At 49.4% G+C, this 21,571-nt stretch overlaps 1 protein-coding gene across 3 annotated transcripts in view; it reads left to right on the top strand.

Annotated features, from left to right (window-relative positions):
* The first annotated feature begins 9,482 nt into the window (after nt 1-9,482).
* LMNB2 (lamin B2) overlaps nt 9,483-21,571 on the top strand; it is a 100,814-nt gene continuing 88,725 nt past the window's right edge. For 2 of the 3 annotated variants that reach the window (XM_043502851.1, XM_038383865.2), the window contains exon 1: nt 9,483-9,790. In XM_043502851.1, the coding sequence (XP_043358786.1) occupies nt 9,617-9,790 (174 nt within the window). In that variant the 5' untranslated portion in view covers nt 9,483-9,616. The remainder of the gene's footprint in view (nt 9,791-21,571) is intronic. The other variant, XM_043502853.1, reaches the window with a different exon arrangement.

Raw genomic sequence — 21,571 nt, 5'->3', positions numbered from 1 at the left:
ATTGGCCATTATCTTTGAAAATTCATGGCGGTCGGGGAGGTCCCAGACAACTGGAAAAAGGCAAATATAGTGCCCCCATATTTAAAAAAGGGAAGAAAGAGAACCCGGGGAACTACAGCCTCATTCAGACCCCGGCAAAATCATGGATCAGGTCCTCAAGGAATCCATTCTGAAGCACTTGGAGGAGAGGAAAGTAATCAGGAACAGTCAACATGGATTCACCAAGGGCAAGTCATGCCTGACCAACCTGATTGCCTTCTGTGATGAGATAGCTGGCCCTGTGGATATGGGGAAAGCGGTGGACATGATATGCCTTAACTTTAGAAAAGCTTTTGATATGGTCTCCCACAGTATTCTTTCCAGCAAGTTAAAGAAGTATGGATTGGATGAATGGATTATAAGGTGAATAGAAAGCTGGCTAGATCATCGGGCTCAATGGGTAGTGATCAATGGCTTGATGTCTAGTTGGCAGCCAGTATCAAGTGGAGTGCCCCAGGGGTCGGTCCTGGGACCGGTTTTGTTCAACATCTTCATTAATGATCTGGATGATGGGATGGAGGGATAGCTCAGTGGTTTGAGCATTGGCCTGCTAAACCCAGGGTTGTGAGTTCAATCCTTGAGGGGGCCATTTAGGGATCTGGGGCAAAAATTGGGGATTGGTCCTGCTTTGAGCAGGGGGTTGGACTAGATGACCTCCTGAGGTCCCTTTGAACCCTGATAGTCTATGATTCTATGGATTGCACCCTCAGCAAGTTCACGGATGACACTAGGCTGGAGAGGTAGATACTCTGGAGGATAGGGATAGGGTCCAGAGTGACTTAGACTGATTGGAGAATTGGGCCAAAAGAAATCTGATGAGGTTCAAGAAGGCCAAGTGCAGAGTCCTGCACTTAGGATAGAAGAATCCCATGTACTGCTACAGGCTGGGGACCAACTGACTAAGCGGCAGTTCGGCAGAAAAGGACCTGGAGATTACAGTGGATGAAAAGCTGGATATGAGTCAACAGTGTGCCCTTATTGCCCCGAAGGCTCACGGCATATTTGGCTGCATTAGAAGGAGCATTGCTAGTGGATCAAGGGAAGTGACTATTCCCCTCTATGTGGCCCTGGTGAGGCCACATCTGGAGTACTGCGTCCAGTTTTGGGGCCCCCACTCCAGAAAGGATGTGGACAAATTGGAGCGAGTCCAGCGGAGGACAACGAAAATGATTAGGGGGCTGGGGCACATGACTTACGAGGAGCGGCTGAGAGAACTGGGCTTATTTAGTCTGCAAAAGAGAAGAGTGAGGGGGGATTTCATAGCAGCCTTCAGGGGGGTTCCAAAAACAATGGAGCTAGGCTGTTCTCAGTGGGGGCAGATGACAGAACAAGGAGCAACGGCCTCAAGTTGCAGTGGGGGAGGTCTAGGTTGGATATTAGGAAATATATTTCTCTAGGAGGGTGGTGAAGCACTGGAATGGGTATCCTCAGGAGGTGGTGGAATCTCCATCCTTAGAAGTTTTTAAGGCCCAGTTTGACAGAGCCCTGGATGAGACGATTTAGTTTGTCGTGCTTTGAGCAGGGGGTTGGAGTAGATGACCTCCTAAGGTCTCTTCCTAGTCTTCTATCATCCTATGATTGGGATGGGCTGACGAGAGCCCAAAAGGCTAATTTTCCCATTACTCAAGAAGTCGGAAAGGCAGAGGAAGTAAGTGCTCAGGGGGGAAACGAGAGACTGGTAAGCTGTTCAGAGTCAGGAGAGATCTTTCAGGGGCAAAGTACTGTCCGTCTCCCTCTTCTTGGCTGATTGAGCTCAGGAATGCAAGATATTGTAAATACGGAGCTGCACAGGTTTGTATATGGGCTGGGAGAACACAGTGAAATAAATCATGAGGTATTTGACCAGAAGAAGGTCTCTGAGAGATTTGTTGCTTGAGAAGAGACAGAAGTGTGACCCTGCCCTGTCACAGGGCTCTGTAAGATAATGTAGACAATATCAGATCTTAAAGTCTATACTAAGACCATCAGAGTCTATACAATTATCATGGAATACTTTAAATGGATTAAAAACTGGCTAACAGATGGGTCTCAAAATGTAATTATAAATGGGGAATCATCATGGAGCTGAGTTTCCAGGGGGGTCTTGCAGAGATTATTCCTTGACCCTTTGCTAGTTAACAGTCTTATCAATGACCTGGAAGAAAACAGAAAATCATCATTGATAAAGTTGCAGATGACACAACCATTGGGGGGGTGGCAAATAACGAAGAGGACAGGTCACTGCTAGAGAGCGATCTGGATCACTTGGGAAACTGGGCACTAGCAAACAATATATGCTTTAATATAGCTACATGTAAATGTATCCATCTAGGAACAAAGAACGTTGGCCATACTTATAGGGTGGGGAACTATCCTGGGAAGCAGTGACTTTTAAAAAGGTTTGGGGGTCGTGTATGGGCAGCGGGTGAAGCTTCCCCCAGAGGAGGCTAGCTCCCCATCCTGCCTCTTCTGCCCCTGGCCCCGCCCACATTGCATGCCTACTCTGCCCAAGGCCCCGCCCATCCCTGCCCCGCCCCAGGCTCCACATCCTCCCTCGCTCGGCCCCCCTCGCCGGGCGGCTGAGGAGGTGGTGTCTGCAACTCAGCTTCCTGGGTTCATCAGTAATCTCCCTGGGGAGTCCAAGGGACCCGGGAAGCTGAGTAGCAGATACGGCTTCTTCAGCCGCCCGGGAACCTGCATGGCACATAATAAATAAGCAAAAACTTCCCACAGAAGCCCATTCCCAGCAGGGAGGGAAAGAGCCGGGATCACCACGGCCCACAAGTCCGGCAGCAGAGTCGGCGGCAGCTCTGCCAGGGGAGGCTCAGCCTGTCCTGGCCTATTATACCTGCCACCAATGGGGTCATGGTGTGTGAAGGGGCACACCCACATTCTGGTGGAGAAGAGACTAATGAGCTCTTCTGGGCTCGTTCAGCACTAACGATGTTCATCTGTAAGGCCTGTGCTGCCTGGAATGGGGGAGCGGAGCTTAGAAAGGGAAAACCTGCCACAGGACGGGGCGGTGAACCAGGAAGAAGACAGTGACTGATACACCTCAGAGGCTGCTGACTACAGAGAGAGATCAGCCAAGAGGGAGACAGTCACAAGCCTCGTGGTCCTGAAACTGAATGGACCAGCTGTAAAGCAGGGTGCCACAAGAGGAGGGGCTGGAGGTAGACCCTTCTTAAAGACAACAAACCAGCTGATAAGCCAAGCCCCAAAGGACTGACTCCAAAACAGACTGCCTCAGAGGCAGGCCACCTTTGCCTTTCTTTTCTTTCACTCTGATTCCCCTCTCTCGTAAGGGAAAGTGAGAGAAAAGGACCTTTCTTTTGTTTGTTTGGTGAACCCCTCATATGCTACAAACTGGCGGAGGACATTATCAACAACCTGAAGTAGGTCTAGGAAGGACTCAGGGGAGCCCCAACCTCCAACATGGAGTATGAGCTCCCACTGCAACGCTGTGGCTACAAGAGCTAATGCAATCTTGGGATGCATAAAGGGCAGGATCTCGATTAGAAGTAGAAATGTTACATTGGGCACTGGTGTGACCACTGGTGGAATACCGTGTCCAGTTCTGGTGTCCACAATTAAAGAAGGATGGCGATAAACTGGAGAGGGTTCAGAGAAGAGCCATGAGAAGGATTAAAAGCTTAGAAAACATGCCTTACAGTTAAGGATATGATTTGGTCACGAGAGTCAAAGATTTCCATTACTTCTTCGGCTTGGGCCCCCCCGCGGCGGAGCTTGGACTCCACCGTGACCATACCCCTATTTTGTATATTTTTAACATGACTGCTCCGTGAATTTTGCCTAATTTTACTAAATCATATCCATACTTACAGTGATAGCCTCAAAGAGCTCAAGCTAGTTAACAAAGAGAAGGTTAAGGAGTGACTTGGTTACCGTCTGTAAGTATCTACATGGGAATAAATATTTGAATATGGGCTCTTCACTCTAGCAGAAAAAGGTCTAACATGATCCAAGGGCTGGAAGTTGAAGCTAGACAAATTAAGACTGGAAATAGGGGCGTAAACTTTTAATGCTGAGAGAGAGTAACCACTGGAACAACTGACCAAGGATCGTAGTAGATTTTCCATCCCTGACAATTTTAAAATCAAGATTGGATTTTTTTTTCCTAAAAGCTCTGCTCTAGGAATTATTTTGGGGCAGGTCTCTGGCCTGTGTCATACAGGAGGTCAAACTAGATGATCACCATGGTCGCTATGAATTTATACATTGTGAGGAAGGTTGAAGGAAGTTGATGTGGGACAAGGGGAGGTTTTGTGGCGATATAGTAGAAGTTTTCTGTCTTTTGAAGGGGATTGATTAAACTGTCAAGGCAAAATCTTCCAGAACTATGACATTGTCATACACTAGGGACATCATCTAAAATTGGGGCAAGTCAGAGTAGGGGAGCTGGGGCTGAGGTGCTTCAAGCAAAGGGGATGAACATTAGGATTAAGTTACCAGTAAAAATGATGGAGGGAAGGGTTTAAATGAGTCCACAAGACACCAGGCATGAGGGGTTTAATGGCAGAGCAGGAAGGAAGAAATAAGATAAACAAAAGAAAAAGTGTTAGACGGGGGCTTTTCTGCATTCCTAAAAATCATATTGTAGTTGATTCTAAAACTGTCTTGGTACCGATCTTCCTACTGTTTGCTGGTGTTGGGAACCAAGAATGCTGGCAGAGACAAGAAGTACATCATAAGTGCACAGCTTGGTGCTGACAAGAGTTCACTGCTTTAACTGGTGAAGATGAAGGCAGACTTGAAACAATACTTGCACACAGACTCACCCCAGCGAGAGGGATGCGGCTGGGCTCTGGAGCTGGGCCAGCAGCTGTTAGTTTGCAGATTCAGACAGGCGCCAAAATTCAAAAACTGCATTGTGCTTCATATCCAAAGGATCAGCTGAAAACAATGTGGAAGGAAGTGGCTTCCAGCAGCCAATGGGCCGTCCCTGATGTGGCTCTCCGCCTTGGGCTGACAGATGGTGTATGGGCAAGCCTCCACTTGAGTGAAGAGCCCAAAGCACTGTGGGATTTGTAGTCTGCCTTTTCCTCCACCTCTTTCCAACAAATCCAAGCCCAGCCGAGCTGCTTACGATTTCATCCTGGGACAAGAGTCACAGCAGAGCCATATCGTTTGAACTGGCTTGGTTAGAATATTAAAAGTCAACACCGAACCCGATGAAGTGAGCTGTAGCTCACGAAAGCTTATGCTCAAATAAATTTGTTAGTCTCTAAGGTGCCACAAGTCCTCCTTTTCTTTTTGTGGTCATATAGGAACATGCAAAAGGAATGTCACCATTACAGAAGGGTTCTAAGTTCAAAGGCAATTTTAACCCTTCTGCCAGGTGGTGTTGGCAGCAACAAGTGCAAGGTTCAATAGCTAGGGGTTCCTCTTAACATTACAAAACAGCTCCCACCAATAAGTCTCGGAAAACTAACCACCACCCCTAGCCGCCTCTGAGAGGCAATACTTCCTACTTGCAAGTGCTGAGTCTGTGTATAAAAAAGGAAAACTTTTATTAAAAGGGAAAGGGAACCCAGCATTAATTTGGGAAAACATCACAAATACGATTCGAAAGTATGCATGTGAGAAGTAATCACCTGCCCCACAGTATCTTGGGCAGCGTCCCTTGCCTTAGTTTCCCACCTTCCGGTGTGAAAGTCCGATGGACACATGTCCCTTTAATACGCCACTGCCCTTTCACTCTGCTCCACTGCACCCACAGCTGGTTGTCTGAAGTCAGCGAAGTACCAGCGGTGTATTTATGTGGGTTCAACACCCACTCCTTTAGGGGTGGGGTCAAGCAATGACTCTGCTGCTGCTTGCCACCATCACAGCCTCCTCTGCCGCTGCTCATTGCCATCAAACAAGTGGGAGGGGCCATTGAGCCCAAGCCAAAAGTAAATTCTGAGGCCATCAGCTGCCACCTAACCCTGGAGATGTCTAAGCTTCAGCCAGCTGACATGCCCAGAAGTGCCTCAGTCCTGGCCCCGCCAAGCTGCTCCGCCCCTAGCTGTCAGCTAAACTCTGGCAGGATTTGCAAACTAGCCATCTCTCCATCTGGTCTGTGAGCCAGGTCTGGTAGGTGTGCTCAGAGCACAAAAGCCAGACAAGGGGGTGATCAGAACAGGAATTCTGGGAGCTGGCTGGGTCTGTCCATCTCGTGGCACCGAATAGCCCAGCCATTCAGGCACTCACCTGTGACGTGAGAGACTTGTTTTCAAATCCCTGCCCTGCTGGATTTAGACCCTGCATCTCCCACTTCCCAGGTGAGTATCCTAAACACCAGGCCATTGGTCCTCCTGGGTGCATCTAGCTGTAATAAGATGTTCTCAGGTACTATCACTTAGTCCAGCTCTTAATGATTTTACCAGGTAGTAGGGAATCTCCACTGTAGCTGCAGCCTCTGCCTGGTCTTTTACTGCAGCCCTATCCCTAGATCAAAAGAGTGTCAAATGGCATCCACAACAGCAGGAAGGAACGTGTGTCCCCAGTCCCTCTGAATTTTACTTGGATTTGGCATCAGTACCCCCTGCTTAGTGAGTGAAGTTAAAGTTAGGGTTACCCCCTCCGGTAGGGCATATTAAGTACATTTCTGCTGTCCTTTAGTCCTACAAGAAGAGTAATAACATATCATTACCTCGGCATTCAAGACTAAAGTGAATTTTAACCCAAAACAGCCAAAATTTATCACTTTGGCAAAGCAGCCCTGTCTGCTTATCACATAGGCAGAGTCGCGTCTCTATGCAAATATGGTCTGTTCCTGACGTGTTTTCCCCCAGTTCATCAGTGGATGTCAGGGGAGAGCTCATTCAGACCCCAGCTTACACAAAGTATGAAGGGCCCGGGGTGGCACCGGGGGCCAGGGGTGATGATGGGGCTGGTGAATCCGAAGCCCATTGGCTGGGGGACGGAGCCCACTGATGTGCAGCCGAAGCCGAAAGCCCCATGGTCAGAGTCCATGACCAGGACCTGCTGCTCCCCAGCCGGAGCCTCCAACCCGCCACCCTAGGACTGAAGCCAGAAGCCAAAAGCCAGAGCCCCACCGTCCCAGGGAAGGTGGAGAGCTCACTGGCTGCCTGCTCCTCCAGTGTTTCTGGCTGCAGAGGATGGCAGGGCCCAACCCCTTCTTGCAGCTCCAGGGAAGGGGCCGCTGCTTTGCCCCCACCCCCCAGTCACCACCCAGGAGACTGTGGCTGGATGAAAAGCCCCTGGTGGCCACATTTGAGAAATGTATAGCGCTAGTCTGAGACCTGGGTGCCGTTCCCTGCTCTGCCACAGACTTTGTGTGTCACTTTGGGTAATTCACATCGCATCATTGTGCCTCAGTTCCCCATCTCTAAAATGGGGATCACAGCACTTTTTCACTTCACGGGGTGTTGTGAGGATAAACACATTTGAGATTGTGAGGTGCACAGATACACAGTGAGGGGGGACAGATAAGTACCTAGGGTAGATAGATATTACATTGGGCAAAAACTACTCTAAAACATTAGACTTGCACAGACAAGCACACAAAAGTTAGGAAATGCCAGAATTAAGGCTTCCCAATTTCCTAAGTTTTTAAAAGCACAAACTAAAAAAACCAGAAATTCCATTCCATCAGTCACATTGACACCCAGATAGGGCGTCACCAAGGTTGGAAATGTTAGATTCACAGCACAGACCTCTATCACTTGAGCTCACTGAGTAACTAGTAGCAGCAGTAGGCTGTTATCCTCTTTGTGGACCAGCCACTAAAGGCAGGTACCGTAAGACACAAACTATGCTATGGGGATTCACAGCTATTTGCTGGACAGCAAAGCAATGTTGATACGCAGGAATCTTGGGTTCAGTTCAGGGGTTGGGCGGGGCTGAGTATGCTGCTTTTAGGCTATGTCTACACTATGCAGTGTAGCCACTGTTTGTTGGCAGGAGAGATCTCTCCTGCCGACACAAAACTTCCACCCCCAACGAACGGCGTTAGCGTTGTAAAGCGCTGTTCACACAGCACTGGTTATCGACAAAACTTTTGTCTTTTGGGGGGGGTGTTTTTTTAACACCTCTGAATGACAAAAGTTTTGTCTTTCACTTGCCAGTGTAGAGAAAGCCTTAGAGGCTAGACCTTTATCACCTACTGGGGTTCCACTCTGTTACCCCACTCAGCCTAGGAAGTGAGAACTTTGCTGTTCAGATAGTTTATTCAGATAGTTAAAGTTTGGCAAAGTTATAAGCAGCTGAAAACAGGGCCTTACAATGGAACTTTTTAGGCACCCTTAACCATAGGTTCACTGCCTATAAATGACATATTGTGAGACTTGAAATCAAATCATGAGAATTGGCAGCACTACACCATCTTTAATGAATTTGTTCTACAGAGTGTGTAGGGTGTTTGAGTATTCAATTATTTGTATATGAGATCTCTCTTCTCCATCTCCCTCTCTCAAGCCCTGGTCAAACAGGGCTGAATTTACAAAAATTGCTTAATTGACATACAGTCTGTGCTGCGGTGGCTGCTCAGCTATTGGGTAGCTCTTGGTGAATCTTCCGATATAAAAATTGAGACTTTGCATTTCAGAAGAAGCCCAGCATGGACGGTTCCAAGCACAGCAAAGTGCCCCAGTTTTGCCAGGTTAAAAGCAATTGATGCCTCCTGGAAATGTTTGATAGACATTTGATTTGGCTAAATCTGCTTATTTGTATCTTTATTTCCCTTCCAGGTTTTTAGCACATGCAAACCAGGAGCCTGACTGCCCCGCTGACTCCGCGGCCAATGGGACGTTTAGCAGCCCCAGCTTGGTTCTCTAAGGCTAGCCTCGACAAAGCCATGAGCAGCACGAGGAGAGGGGTTTTTAGTTGTGGGACCTCTAGTTGAAAAGCCACAGTACGGTGCACGCTGTCATGCTTGCAGCCCCCTCGTGTCTCTGTCGTAGCCGAAGGGGGACTCCTGGGGGAGCCGAGGCTCCTCGGGCGGCCTCAGGGGGTCAGCCGGCCTCATGAAGGGGCTTTTCACGTCTCGCCAGTTAAAAGGACACTCCAAAGTGGCCCCGGGCCGCCGCTGCCAGGCCCTGAGGAGGTGGCTGGCTGGAGACAGGAGGCTCCGTCCCTTGCACAGGGCCAGGGCACCTTCCAGCCCAGCCCTTATGGGGCAAACATTTCCGAGCAGCAGCCGTGCCGGTCTGTGTCCGCCAGACGGACAGGAGGCCTTGTGGCACCGTAGAGACTAACCCAGCCATTTGAGCCTGAGCTTTGGTGAGCTCCAGCTCGCTTCCTCGGACGGCGGAATAGCGGCTGACGGACAGGGCGCGTCGCCGGACGCCGGGCGGTCGGCCTCGGGCCACAAAATGGAGGCCAGGTCGCGACTACAATCCCCGGCATGCTCTGCGGGAGGGGGTCCCGCCGTCCTTGATTCCCCGCCCCCCTCGGCCGCTCCCAGAGCCCGGCCGCCGGCCGCCATCTGGGCGCGGAGACTTCGTTTCCCAGGTGGCGCCGCGCCGCGCCGCGCCGCGGGGGGGGCGGCGTCCTCCGCCATCTTGGCGCTGCCTCGCTCGCTGCGGCTGGATTGAATGAGCCCGCCGCTCGCTCGTCCCGCGAAGCGAGCGCCATGGCGGGCACCCCGCTCTCCCCCGCCCGCATCTCCCGGCTGCAGGAGAAGGAGGATTTGCGGCAGCTCAATGACCGCCTGGCCGTCTACATCGACCGGGTGCGGGCGCTGGAGCTGGAGAACGACCGGTTACTGCTGAAGATCTCCGAGAAGGAGGAGGTCACCACCCGGGAGGTAGCGTGGGGAGCGGGACGTGGGGGCCGCCGGGACCCGCCCGCCCTGCTTGGAGCCCGGCTGGCGGCGGCTTACCGGAGTGAGGGGCGCGGCTCGCACCCGGCGGCCCTGCCTGAGCCTTGCGGTGCCGGGGCTCTGATCGCTCGCCCCGCCGGACGGGGCTGGCCCGCCGGGGACCCTCGGCGCTGGCGGGTGGCCTCCAGACTCATAGGAGAGAGAGAGTGCGCCGGCTCTGGGCGCCGCTCGCCGCGGTGGGGGGGTAGGCTGCACCCCGCCGCTGGGGGTCGCGCCTAGGGCGGCGGCGGCGGCGGGGGGGGGCTGCCCGTAGGGGTCGCGCCTGGGGGGGGAGGGGGCTGCCCGTAGGGGTCGCGCCTGGGGGGGGAGGGGGCTGCACCCCGCCGGTGGGGGTCGCGCCTAGGGGGGGAGGGGGCTGCCCGTAGGGGTCGCGCCTAGGGGGGGGAGGGGGCTGCACCCCGCCGGTGGGGGTCGCGCCTAGGGGGGGGAGGGGGCTGCACCCCGCCGGTGGGGGTCGCGCCTGGGGGGGGAGGCGGCTGCCCGTAGGGGTCGCGCCTAGGGGGGGGAGGGGGCTGCACCCCGCCGGTGGGGGTCGCGCCTAGGGCGGCGGCGGGGGGGGGGAGGCGGCTGCCCGTAGGGGTCGCGCCTGGGGGGGGAGGCGGCTGCCCGTAGGGGTCGCGCCTAGGGGGGGGAGGGGGCTGCCTGTAGGGGTCGCGCCTAGGGAGGCGGCGGGGGGGGGCTGGGTATTGGCTGGTACCCTAGCCTTACATGTTGCATTTGTTTGGTGGAGTTGATCAACAAGCAAGAGGGAATGAACTTTCTGAAGTCTTTCAAATACCTCTAAATTGTAGTAATAGAGATTTGGGGTTTAGTTAGGTGATGGTTGCATTTGTGATCTCAATAGGGAAGACTTTTTTGTTAACAGAATGGGAGCCGGGTTTGTCTGTATCAGCAAAAACTATGAGGAGTCCTTGTGGCACCTTAGAGACTAACAAATTTATTTGAGCATAAGCTTTTGTGGGCTAAAACTCACTTGTTTTTGTTAACAGAAGTGTCTCTAAAACTACTTATGGGAGGTGCTCAGATACAGTGGTCGTAGGTGTGACTATAAGAACCTAGCTAGATCAGTGAATAATTGCAAAGTACTCTGTAGTCTGTAAAAAGAAAAGGAGGACTTGTGGCACCTTAGAGATTAACAAATTTATTTGAGCATAAGCTTTCATGAGCTACAGCTCACTTACATCTGATGAGCTTATGCTCAAACAAATTTTAGTCTCTAAGGTGCCACAAGTCCTCCTTTTCTTTTTGCGGATACAGACTGACACGGCTGCTACTCTGAAACCTGTAGTGTGTAACTGGTGTGACAGGGTTGGGCCAGATGGCTATAGGAGAGTAATAGAAGGCAGACATATTAGCCCCAGGCTAAGTAGGTCCCTTTTCCCTGGGTAAGGTAACAGGGAGGGTTCCAGAAGAATCTGGAACCTTCTGGAGATAATTAAGACTGGCTGCAGGTGTTCTAATCAGCCTATCAAGAAGCTGGTAGAATCAATTAAGGGAGGCTAATCAGGGCCCCTGGGTTTTAAAAAGGAGCTCACTTCAGTTTGTGGTGTGTGTGTGAAGAGCTGGGAGCAAGAGGCACTCTTTGTAAGCTTGCCTGCTGGATCAGGGCCTGCTGGTGAGATAGATGCTCCTCCACCTAGCATCTCCTGGTTCATGGATTATCTCTAGGCAGGAGATAGGCATCTGGATGCCTACAGTAAGGCAGAAGCGCATATGCCTAGAGGCAGAAACTTAGGCACTTAGGGAAGTTTTACCTTGAAAACTTTCGCACCAATTGAGTTTAGATGCCTATAGGATTCAGCTGCAGGAGTTTTATGGATTGCAGTGGTGCCTAAAACTGGGATTTCGGTGCCTAAATCTGAGGTTTAGGCACCTAAGCACCTTTATGGACCTCGGTCTTAATGCTCATTTCTTCCGTCATTGCTGGAATGAGTTTTGGGCTCCTATGCAGTGGTTTCAGGTGAGATTTTCAAAGGTATTTAGGTGCCTAAGATAAAGATAGGTGCATATTGGGATTTTCAAAAGTGCCTAAGGTAGGGTTACCATCTTTCAGGTTCCCAAAAAGAGGACACTGCCGGAAGGGAGGGGGAGTTGGAAGGGGGGCACAATTGGGGAATGTTGGATAGGATATGGTGCTGGAAGGTTGTATGTGTACTGTGTGGGAATATTTGGTGGGGTGCTGGAGGAGTGTGTGTTCTAGGAGGGGATATTTGGGGGATGCTGAAGGAGGTATTTGAGGGGGGCTGGAGGAGTGTGTGTGTGTACTGGGAGAGGTACCTGGGGGTGCTGGAAGGGGAACCTGCAACTTCAATCTTGAGATGGGGAGCAGTGTTGCTCCCTGTAATGGTGGCAGGGCAGCTGGTGCAGGCCCGGGACGCAGCGCCATCCATCCATCAATGCCTCCCTGCCTCTCCCCCTCTCCAGGGCTGGGAGCTGGGGCCTGGGTGGGCAGGATCTGGCAGCTGTGGCTGCAGTGGAGGGACCATTCTGGATGCGGAGACAGCTCCTTCTGAGCTGCAACATCTGCTCCACAAAAATCCCGGACATTTCCTCTAAGTTGCTGGTGGCCTCTATGACAATTTTTCTTAAAATACTTAATTAACTTTAGGAAAAACAACTAAATATGCACATATACATGTCCAAATCATAGTAATTTATTTATGTAGGGTTTTTTTTTGCAGACTCAATAATAATAGCATACAGTTGTCTCTATCCTTTACTGGACCTGAAGCAGTATCAAGTGGAGTGCCCCTGGGGCCGGTTTTGTTCAACATCTTCATTAATGATCTGGAGGATGGGATGGAGTGCACCCTTAGCAAGTTTGCGGATGATACTAAGGTGGGAGAGAGTTAGATAAGCTGGAGGGTAGGGATAGGGTCCAGAGTGACCTAGACAAATTGGAGGATTGAGCCAAAAGAAATCTGATGAGGTTCAACAAGGACAAGTGCGGAGTCCTGCACTTAGGACGGAAGAATCCCATGCACCGCTACAGGCTGGGGACCAACTGGCTAAGCAGCAGTTCTGCATGAAAGGACCTGGGGATTACAGTGTACAAGAAGCTGGATATGAGTCAATAGTGTACCCTTATTGCCCGGAAGGCTCACAGCATATTGGGCTGCATTAGTAGGAGCATTGCCAGCAGATAGAGGGGAGTGACTATTCCCCTCTATTTGGCACTGGTGAGGCCACATCTAGAGTATTGCGTCCAGTTTTTGCCCTTCCCCCCCGTACAGAAAGGATGTGGACAAATTGGGGATAGTCCAGTGGAGGGCAATCAAAATGATCAGGGGGCTGGGGCACATGACTTACGAGGAGAGGCTGAGGGAACTGGCCTTTAGTCTGAAGAAGAGAAGAGTGAGGGGCGATTTGATAGCAGCCTTCAACTACCCAAAGTGGGGTTCCAAAGAGGATGGAGCTAGGCTGTTCTCAGTGGGGCAGATGACAGAACAAGGAGCAATGGTCTCCAGTTGCAGGTACGGGAGATCTAGGTTGGATATTCGGAAAAACTATTTCACTAGGAGGGTGGTGAAGCACTGGAATGGGTTCCCTAGGGAGATGGTAGAATCTCCATCCTTAGAGGTTTTTAAGGCCCGGCTTGACAAAGCCCTGGCTGGGATGATTTAGTTGGGGTTGGTCCTGCTTTGAGCAGGGGGTTAGACTAGATGACCACTTGAGGTCTCCTCCAGCCCTAATCTTCTATGGTTCTATGATCATTGGTGATATTGAAATGCCAGTAGTATTCTGGGGGACCCTGCCTACACCTTGCTCCCCTGACTCATGAAACTGTACACTAGTCACCATAACAGCAAAACGGAAGGATTCACCTACTGACTCAGCAGATGCAGAATGACAATTGAATGTACTTTTGGTCGATTGAAGGGACGCTGGAGATGCTTACTCACTAGACTGGATCTCGATGAGAAAAATATCCCAATCGTTATAGCTGCCTGTTGTGTCCTGCAGGATTCTGTGAGGCAAAGGAGAAAAAATTACTACTGGGGTGCATGGCAGAGGTGGATCAGCTGTCTGCTGAGTTTGAGAAGCTAGACATGAGGGCCATTACAAGAACACAGCATGAGGGAGGCTTTGAAAGTGTACTTTAACCGTCAGCCGTAGTAATGTGCTGTGCTCGAGTGCAATCTGGCCCTGAAGGTTTGTGGGCTGTTAAGAATTGGGTACTGCTTGGTGTACTTTTAGAAATGTAACTGTCTTTTAATTAACCTCTGAATTATGTGGTGCTTGCTGTATGTTTACATATGTTTCTGGGTGAGGAAAGGGGCCACTGGAAGCCCATGACTACAAGAACCAGGCCGAGGAAAAGATGGGCTAGTGAAAGAGAAACAGAGCGCAGGAGCAGGTTTGCTGAGTTGGAAAATGAAGAAGGGGCACAGCAGCCACTAACAGAAGGTGGAAGGGCCAGGAGGAAGAGAAGAGCAGCTAGCTTTACAAGAAGAGGGGAAGAGTCACTGGAGATAGCCAGAGTTTGGAGCCCCAAGAGGCTAGAGGATGACTCACAGAAGATTGCAAGTGAAAACAAAAGACAAGAGGACTTGCAGCCTGAATGGACAGGAAGAAGGCTGGAGAATCTCATCACCACTAGGAAGAGGCAGGTCTATATGACTGGTGACTCCCTACTAAGAAAAACTGAAAGGTCTGTCACCAGAGCTGATCCGGAGAACAGCTCCTGGTAGATAGCTCTCCCCTCTAAGATACAGGATTTGGACCTGAGACTGAAGAGGGTCCTAATGGGAGCAGGAAAGAATCCACTGATTGTTCTTCACATGGGAACAAATGACACAGCTAGATTCTCACTGGAACACATCCAGGAAGACTATGCCAGACTAGAGAAGATGCTTAAGGAAATGGAGACTCAGGTGATCTTCAGTGGGATTCTACCTGTCCCTGGAGGAGGAGAATGAAGGCAAAACAAGATTATGATAATCAATAGATGGCTCAGGCAGTGGTGCTATAAGGCTGGCTTTTGGGGAGGAAGGGAATGCTCAGTGGTTTGAGCATTAGCCTGCTAAACCCAGGGTTGTGAGTTCAATCCTTGAAGGGGCCATTTAGGGATCGGGGGCAAAAACTGGGGATTGGTTCTGCTTTGAGCAGGGGGTTGGACTAGATGACCTCCTGAGGTCCCTTCCAACCCTGATGATCTATGATTCTATGTGACCACTGGGAGGCATTCATGGACAGAATCTCACTAGGAGCTGAGAGTGAGCATGTGGTCTGTTGGAGGACTGAGGAGTACAAGCATTATCAGACCCCAGGAGGAAGGTCCTGTGGTGAGGATAAAAGAAGATGTTGGGAGGAGGCCATGGGGAAGTAGCCCAGGGAGTTGTAGCTGTCGCACAGCTGTTCCAGGAGGCACCTAGACAGCTGGATTCCACAGGGCCCTGGTCTGGAACCTGGAGTAGAGGGTGGGCCCGGGTTCCCCCTAAATCCTCCCAACTCCTGGTCAGACACAGTAGGAGTCAACCTGGACTCTGGGTTCAGAAAAACAGCCAAGCTGTGGCTGCTGCGAAGTTCCAAGGCGAGCAAATCTGCCAATAAGTGCAAGACCCACCAAGGTAGAGCAGGAACTTTGTCACACTAGCTATTACAGTATTGTAGCATTAACACTTTCTATAGAAAGATATGTTTATATTTTTAATACACATCTAGCCTACATCTCTGGGTATCTGAAATGCCTGGGTTTGTTCATCTTTATCATAATCTCTTATGAATTCTGTTACTTGTTCTTATGTAAGGTGATCTTGTTAACTAATGCTGCGAGGCTTGCTAATAAAGTCAGTTACTCCTGTTTTTGTGTGTTTAGGTAAGTCCACTAAGAAATCCGTTGTATCATAGAATATCAGGGTTGGAAGGGACCTCAGGAGGTAATCTAGTCCAACCCCTTGCTCAAAGCAGGACCAATCCCCAATTTTTACCCCAGATCCCTAAATGGCCCCTTCAAGGATTGAACTCACAATGCTGGGTTTAGCAGGCCTACGCTCAAACCTCCGAGCTATCCCTCCCCTGAGAGAAATGCTATTTTGCTAGATATAGACACGCTATTTTACTGTCATTAACTTTCAAGGTGGCCTTCACTGTTCTTCATCTCACATCGTGTCTTCATGTGGTATGTGGAACTAGAGGAAAATATTGTTTTCCTGTCAGTTAATACTTAACAGTTTAGAGTTAGAAATTGTATTTAGGGTAAACAAAATCCTTGTGCATAATTAATCCTGGGGGAATTATGCACCAAAAAATTAAAAATTCTACAGAAAAAATCTTAACAATTCTGCACATTTTATTTGTCAAAATAACACAGTATAATCTCACCAGTTTCAATTAGCTTTGGTCATTTATTTCAAAATACCTGTCAGCAAGTATTTTGGTAACAGTACAGACAAAAAAGATTCAGGAAATGTTTTTGACAAATCGATTCCTTACTAGACATATTAATACAGAATTCTGAGTAGTAATTCATTTAAACTACAATACGGAACGGTATTTCCCTCATCCCTCAAAAGCAGTGCAAAGACTTGGGGAGGAGCTGAGGGAGAGGGAATTGCTGGGAAGGAGCCTGGGTGCGAACCTGGAGGGTTGTTGGGTATGAGTGGGAAAGGTATGGAACAGGTATTGTTTGGGGGTGGGGAGGGATTGTTAGGGCACTTCCCCCTGGCTGCCCCTAGCCCCTCCCATTCAGTCAGGCACATCTGCCCTGTCCCCATTTGTCCTTACACCGCCTGTCCACATGTCCCTGCACTCCCTCTTCCCATCCCCAGGTAGCCCTGCACCCTGTCCCTATGTGTGTCTGTGCCCACACTCAGTCATCCTCTGTCCCCATGTAGCTCTGCACCCAGTCCTCATCCCCAGGTGGCCCTGCACTCCCTCCCCCGGTTCCCATGTGTGTCTGTGCTCCCATTCAGCCCTTCCCTCTCCCTGTGTGTCCCTATACCCCCATCTGTCTGCCCCAACTCAGCCATTCTCTGTCCCTATGTAGCTCTGCACCCCGTCCCCCATCACTATGTGGCCCTGCACCTCCCTCCCCCCGTGGCCCTGTGCCTCCACTTCCATTCAGCCCCTGCCCCAGTTTGTCTTCTCCCACTAGTCTGTATAAGCCCCTGTTTGATTCCCCCCCCCCCCAGCAGACCCATGCTGTCTGTCTCCCCATAACCCCTGTCTCCTGACTTGACCTGGTCTGACAGGTACTGCGAAGAAGGCAGGCTCTTTCTTTTCCCTATCTGGCTGGGAGCTGCTGCTGTATTCTGTCACCACAATGCCCTCTGGTTGGCAAAAAGCAGAATTGCAGCAACATTTCAGCACAAGCTTTTTTCTGTGCAAAAAATTAAAAATATGCGTGGCTTATTAATTATATGCGCACACAGTAGCAGAGAATTCCCCCAGGAGTAATAGGTGAATGACTATTTTAAAGGAGTCGAGTATCGGTCTTAATAGTTATAATAGTCACAAGTTTGAATGTGTAATAGTTTGGAAGGATGGATTTTGGTAACTTTGGGTGGTATACAGATTAAATGACATTTAGACAAAGATAGTTATTTCACTTGCTACTATATATGCATAGAACCCACATTTTGTAATAGTAGTGAAAGGGAAAACTGTTGAAATTAAACTTCTGTGAAAAGGCTGTTGATTGTAACTGCCTGTTGCAACAGGTGTTGATGCCAAGAATCCTGGAACATAGGGTTAGAAGACACCTCAGGAGGTCATCTAGTCCACCCCCTGCTCAAACAGGACCAATCCCCAACTAAATCATCCCAGCCAGGGCTTTGTCAAGCCTGACCTTAACCTCTAAGGAAGGAGATTCCACCACCTCTCTAGGTAACCAATTTCAGTGCTTCACCATCCTCCTAGTGAAAAAGGTTTTCCTAATATCCAACCTAAACCTCTCCCACTACAACTTGAGACCATTACTCCTTGTTCTGTCATCTGCTACCACTGAGAACAATCTAGATCCATCCTCTTTGGAACCCCCTTTCAGGTAGTTGAAAGCAGTTATCAAATCCCCCTCTCATTCTTCTCTTCTGCAGACTAAATAATCCCAGTCAGTCAGCGTCTCCTCAAAATCATGTGCTCCAGTCCCCTAATCATTTTTGTTGCCCTCCACTGGATGCTTTCCAATTTTTCTACATCCTTCTTGTAGTGTGGGACCCAAAACTGGACACTGTATTCCAGATGAGGCCTCACCAATGTCGAATAGAGGGGAATGATCATGTCCCTCGATCTGGCAATGCTTCTACTTATACTGCCCAAAATGCCGTTAGCCTTCTTGGCAACAACGGCACACTGTTGACTCATATCCAGCTTCTCATCCACTGTAACCCTTAGGTCCTTTTCTGCAGAACTTCTGCCTAGCCATTCGGTCCCTAGTCTGTAGCGGTGCATAGGATTCTTCCCTCCTAAATGCAGGACTCTGCACTTGTCCTTATTGAACCTCATCAGATTTCTTTTGGCCCAATCCTCTCATTTGTCTAGGTCCCTCTGTATCCTATTCCTACCCTTCAGTGTATTTACCTCTCCTCCCAGTTTAGTGTCCTCTGCAAACTTGCTGAGGGTGCAGTCCACACCATCCTCCATATCATTAATGAAGATATTGAATAAAACTGGCCCCAGGACTGACCCTTGGGGCACTCTGCTTGATACTGGCTGCCAACTAGACATGGAGCCATTGGGCTCAGTGGGTAGTGATCAATGATCTAGCTAGCTTTCTATCCACCTTATATACCAGAGAATGGTGACAGAACCACTTGGTCTCTTAAATCTATTGGTTTTTTCTTTATTGTTTGGTGTTGACTTGTTGAAAAGTTAGATTATTTTTCTTGGATTAATGTAGTGAGTTTCTGTAGATTGTGTATGAGGAGAGTTTTGTTTTGAGAATAGCAAGTCTACCTGGGAACTAAACTTGAGTTCAAGTACTCCATTCTGTTGTACTTAAAGGTTAGTTTCACAGTGTTGGTGATATTCTGTTTATTTTGAAACAGTTATGGATATATTTATAAATATAAAACCTCTTTAGCATACCACTTCCTGCTTAGATTCATTCATTTTAAATATAATCATTGTACTTGATAGAAAGCCATGGTAGGAAACATCCAAGCTCTGAATTATGAAATTTAAGACTCATCACCTCTTGAAGCCTGGCAAATAATCATTTTACTGGTAATAAAGCAGTGATTTAAAAATCATGGAGCAGATCCTCAAGGAATCAATTCTGAAGCACTTAAAGGAGAGGAAAGTGATCAGGAACAGTCAGTATGGATTCACCAAGGGCAAGTCATGTCTGACTAATCTAATTGCCTTCTGTGACGAGAACTGGCTCTGTGGATGAGGGGAAAGCAGTGGACGTGTTCCTTGACTTTAGCAAAGCTTTTGACACGGTCTCCCACAGTATTCTTGCCAGCAAGTTATAGTATGGGCTGGATGAATGGACTACAAGGTGGATAGAAAGCTGGCTAGATTGTTGGGCTCAATGGATAGTGATAAATGGCTCCATGTCTGGTTGGTAGCTGGTATCAAGTGGAGTGCCCCGAGGGTCGGTCCTTGGGCTGGTTTTGTTCAAGATCTTCATAAATGATCTGGAGGATGGTGTGGATTGCACCCTCAGCAAGTTTGCAGATGACACTAAACTGGGAGGAGAGGTAGATACACTGGAGGGTAGGGATAGGATACAAAGGGCCCTAGACAAATGAGAGGATTGGGCCAAAAGAAATCTGATGAGGTTCAACAAGGACAAGTGAAGAGTCCTGCACTTAGGAGGGAAGAATCCCATGCACCGCTACAGACTAGGGACCAAATGGCTCGGCAGCAGTTCTGCAGAAAAGGACCGAAGGGTTACAGTGGACGAGACGCTGGATATGAGTCAACAGTGTGCCGTTGTTGCCAAGAAGGCCAATGGCATTTTGGGATGTATAAGTAGTGGCGTTGCCAGCAGATCCAGGGACATGATCGTTCCCCTTTATTCGACATTGGTGAGGCCTCATCTGGAGTACTGTGTCCAGTTTTGGGCCCTGCACCACAAGAAGGATGTGGGAAATTGGAAAGCGTCCAGCGGAGGGCAACAAAAATGATTAGGGGACTGGAACACATGACTTATGAGGAGAGGCAGAGATAACTGGGATTGTTTAGGCTGCAGAAGAGAAGAATGAGATGGGATTTGATAGCTGCTTTCAACTACCTGAAAGGGGGTTCCAAAGAGGATGGATCTAGACTGTTCTCAGTGGTAGCAAATGACAGAAAAAGGAGTAATGGTCTCAAGTTGCAGTGGGGGAGGTTTAGGTTGGATATTGGGGGAAAAACTTTTTCACTAGGAGGGTGGTGAAACACTGGAATGCGTTGCCTAGGGAGGTGGTGGAATCTGCATCCTTAGAAGTTTTTAAGGTCAGGCTTGACAAAGCCCTGGCTGGCATGATTTAATTGGGGATTGGTCCTGCTTTGAGCAGGGGGTTGGACTAATGACCTGCTGAGGTCCCTTCCAACCCTGATACTCTGATTCTAAGATTTTTTTTTCTTTTGCAGTCTTGCAGTAATTCCATATACTTTGACATGTGCTGATGTTTCAATGAGCTTTAAACATAGGTATTAAACTTTATGCATCACTTTTTTAGTAAATGGTTGTTCACAGGATGTAAGTGACACTTCATCTACAAGCTGATTCTCTTGTTGGCCAAGCATCCCGAAACTAGGAGTATGTGCAGTGTTGTTTGACGCGTGTAGATTAGAGTTCTCCTTAAGCCTAATTTTTAAGCTTGGCATGGTCCCAAGACCACCTAACCTGATCCAACCCCAAGAAGATCAAGTCACTTTCCAGCCTGCTCCCAACCCTTGTCCCAAACCTGAGTCAGTGCCACCACTTCCTGTCTGTAGGGTTGATGTGGCAATTGTATGCCTGCTCCTTCTGGCTAGTGCCTTTTGCAGTACTGCGTGCATGCTGTAGAGCAGTGTTTTTCAAAGTTCGGGTTGCGACCCAGTACTGGGTCGCATGTAAGGCACTGAGTTGCCTTGCTCAGCACCCAGGGACCCTAGCGGCTCTGGTCAGCACCGTAAACCGGGACATTAAAAGTTCTGTTGGTGGTGCTGCTCAGCTAAGGCAGGCTAGTGCTACCTGCTCCGACACTGCGCTGCACCCTGGAAACTGCTAGCAGTGGGTCTGGCTTCTAGGCAGGGGGGCCACAGGGCTCTGCGTGCTGCTCCTGCCCTGAGCACCAGCTCTGCACTCCCACTGGCCAATGGGAGTGAACTCATTGGCCCACACCTCAAACCCCTCATCACCAGCTCCGTTGGGTTGTGGGCATCAATAATTTTCTTTAGCAAGCCTGAGTGCAACCCCCCCATATAAATTAAAACCACTTTTTAATATATTTAACACCATTATAAATGCTGGCGGCAAAGCAGAGTTTGGGGTGCAGGCTGACAGCTCTCAACCCTCCCGTAATAACTTTGTGGCCCCCTGAGGGGTCCCAATCCCCAGTTTGAGAAGCCCTGCTGTAGAGAGAGGTGCTGTGACGCATTGGTGGACGTGCTCTGCAGGATGCACAGCAAGGCAGCTGGCAGGAGCATGGTATATAGATGCCTCTGTGCTGACCCTACAAGCTGGAGAAGGTCATCAGAGGTGACCCAGATTAGACATGCGTAGTCTGTTCTGGTTGGGTTGCAAGTCTCTATTGTAGATAGAAAAAGATTGACTGATCTAATGCTAAACTT

Source organism: Dermochelys coriacea, chromosome 25, assembly GCF_009764565.3.
Source record: "Dermochelys coriacea isolate rDerCor1 chromosome 25, rDerCor1.pri.v4, whole genome shotgun sequence".
Classification (NCBI taxonomy): Eukaryota; Metazoa; Chordata; order Testudines; family Dermochelyidae; genus Dermochelys; species Dermochelys coriacea.
The sequence above is the reverse complement of the archived record's forward strand: the minus strand, read 5'-3'. Positions and strand labels throughout refer to the sequence as shown.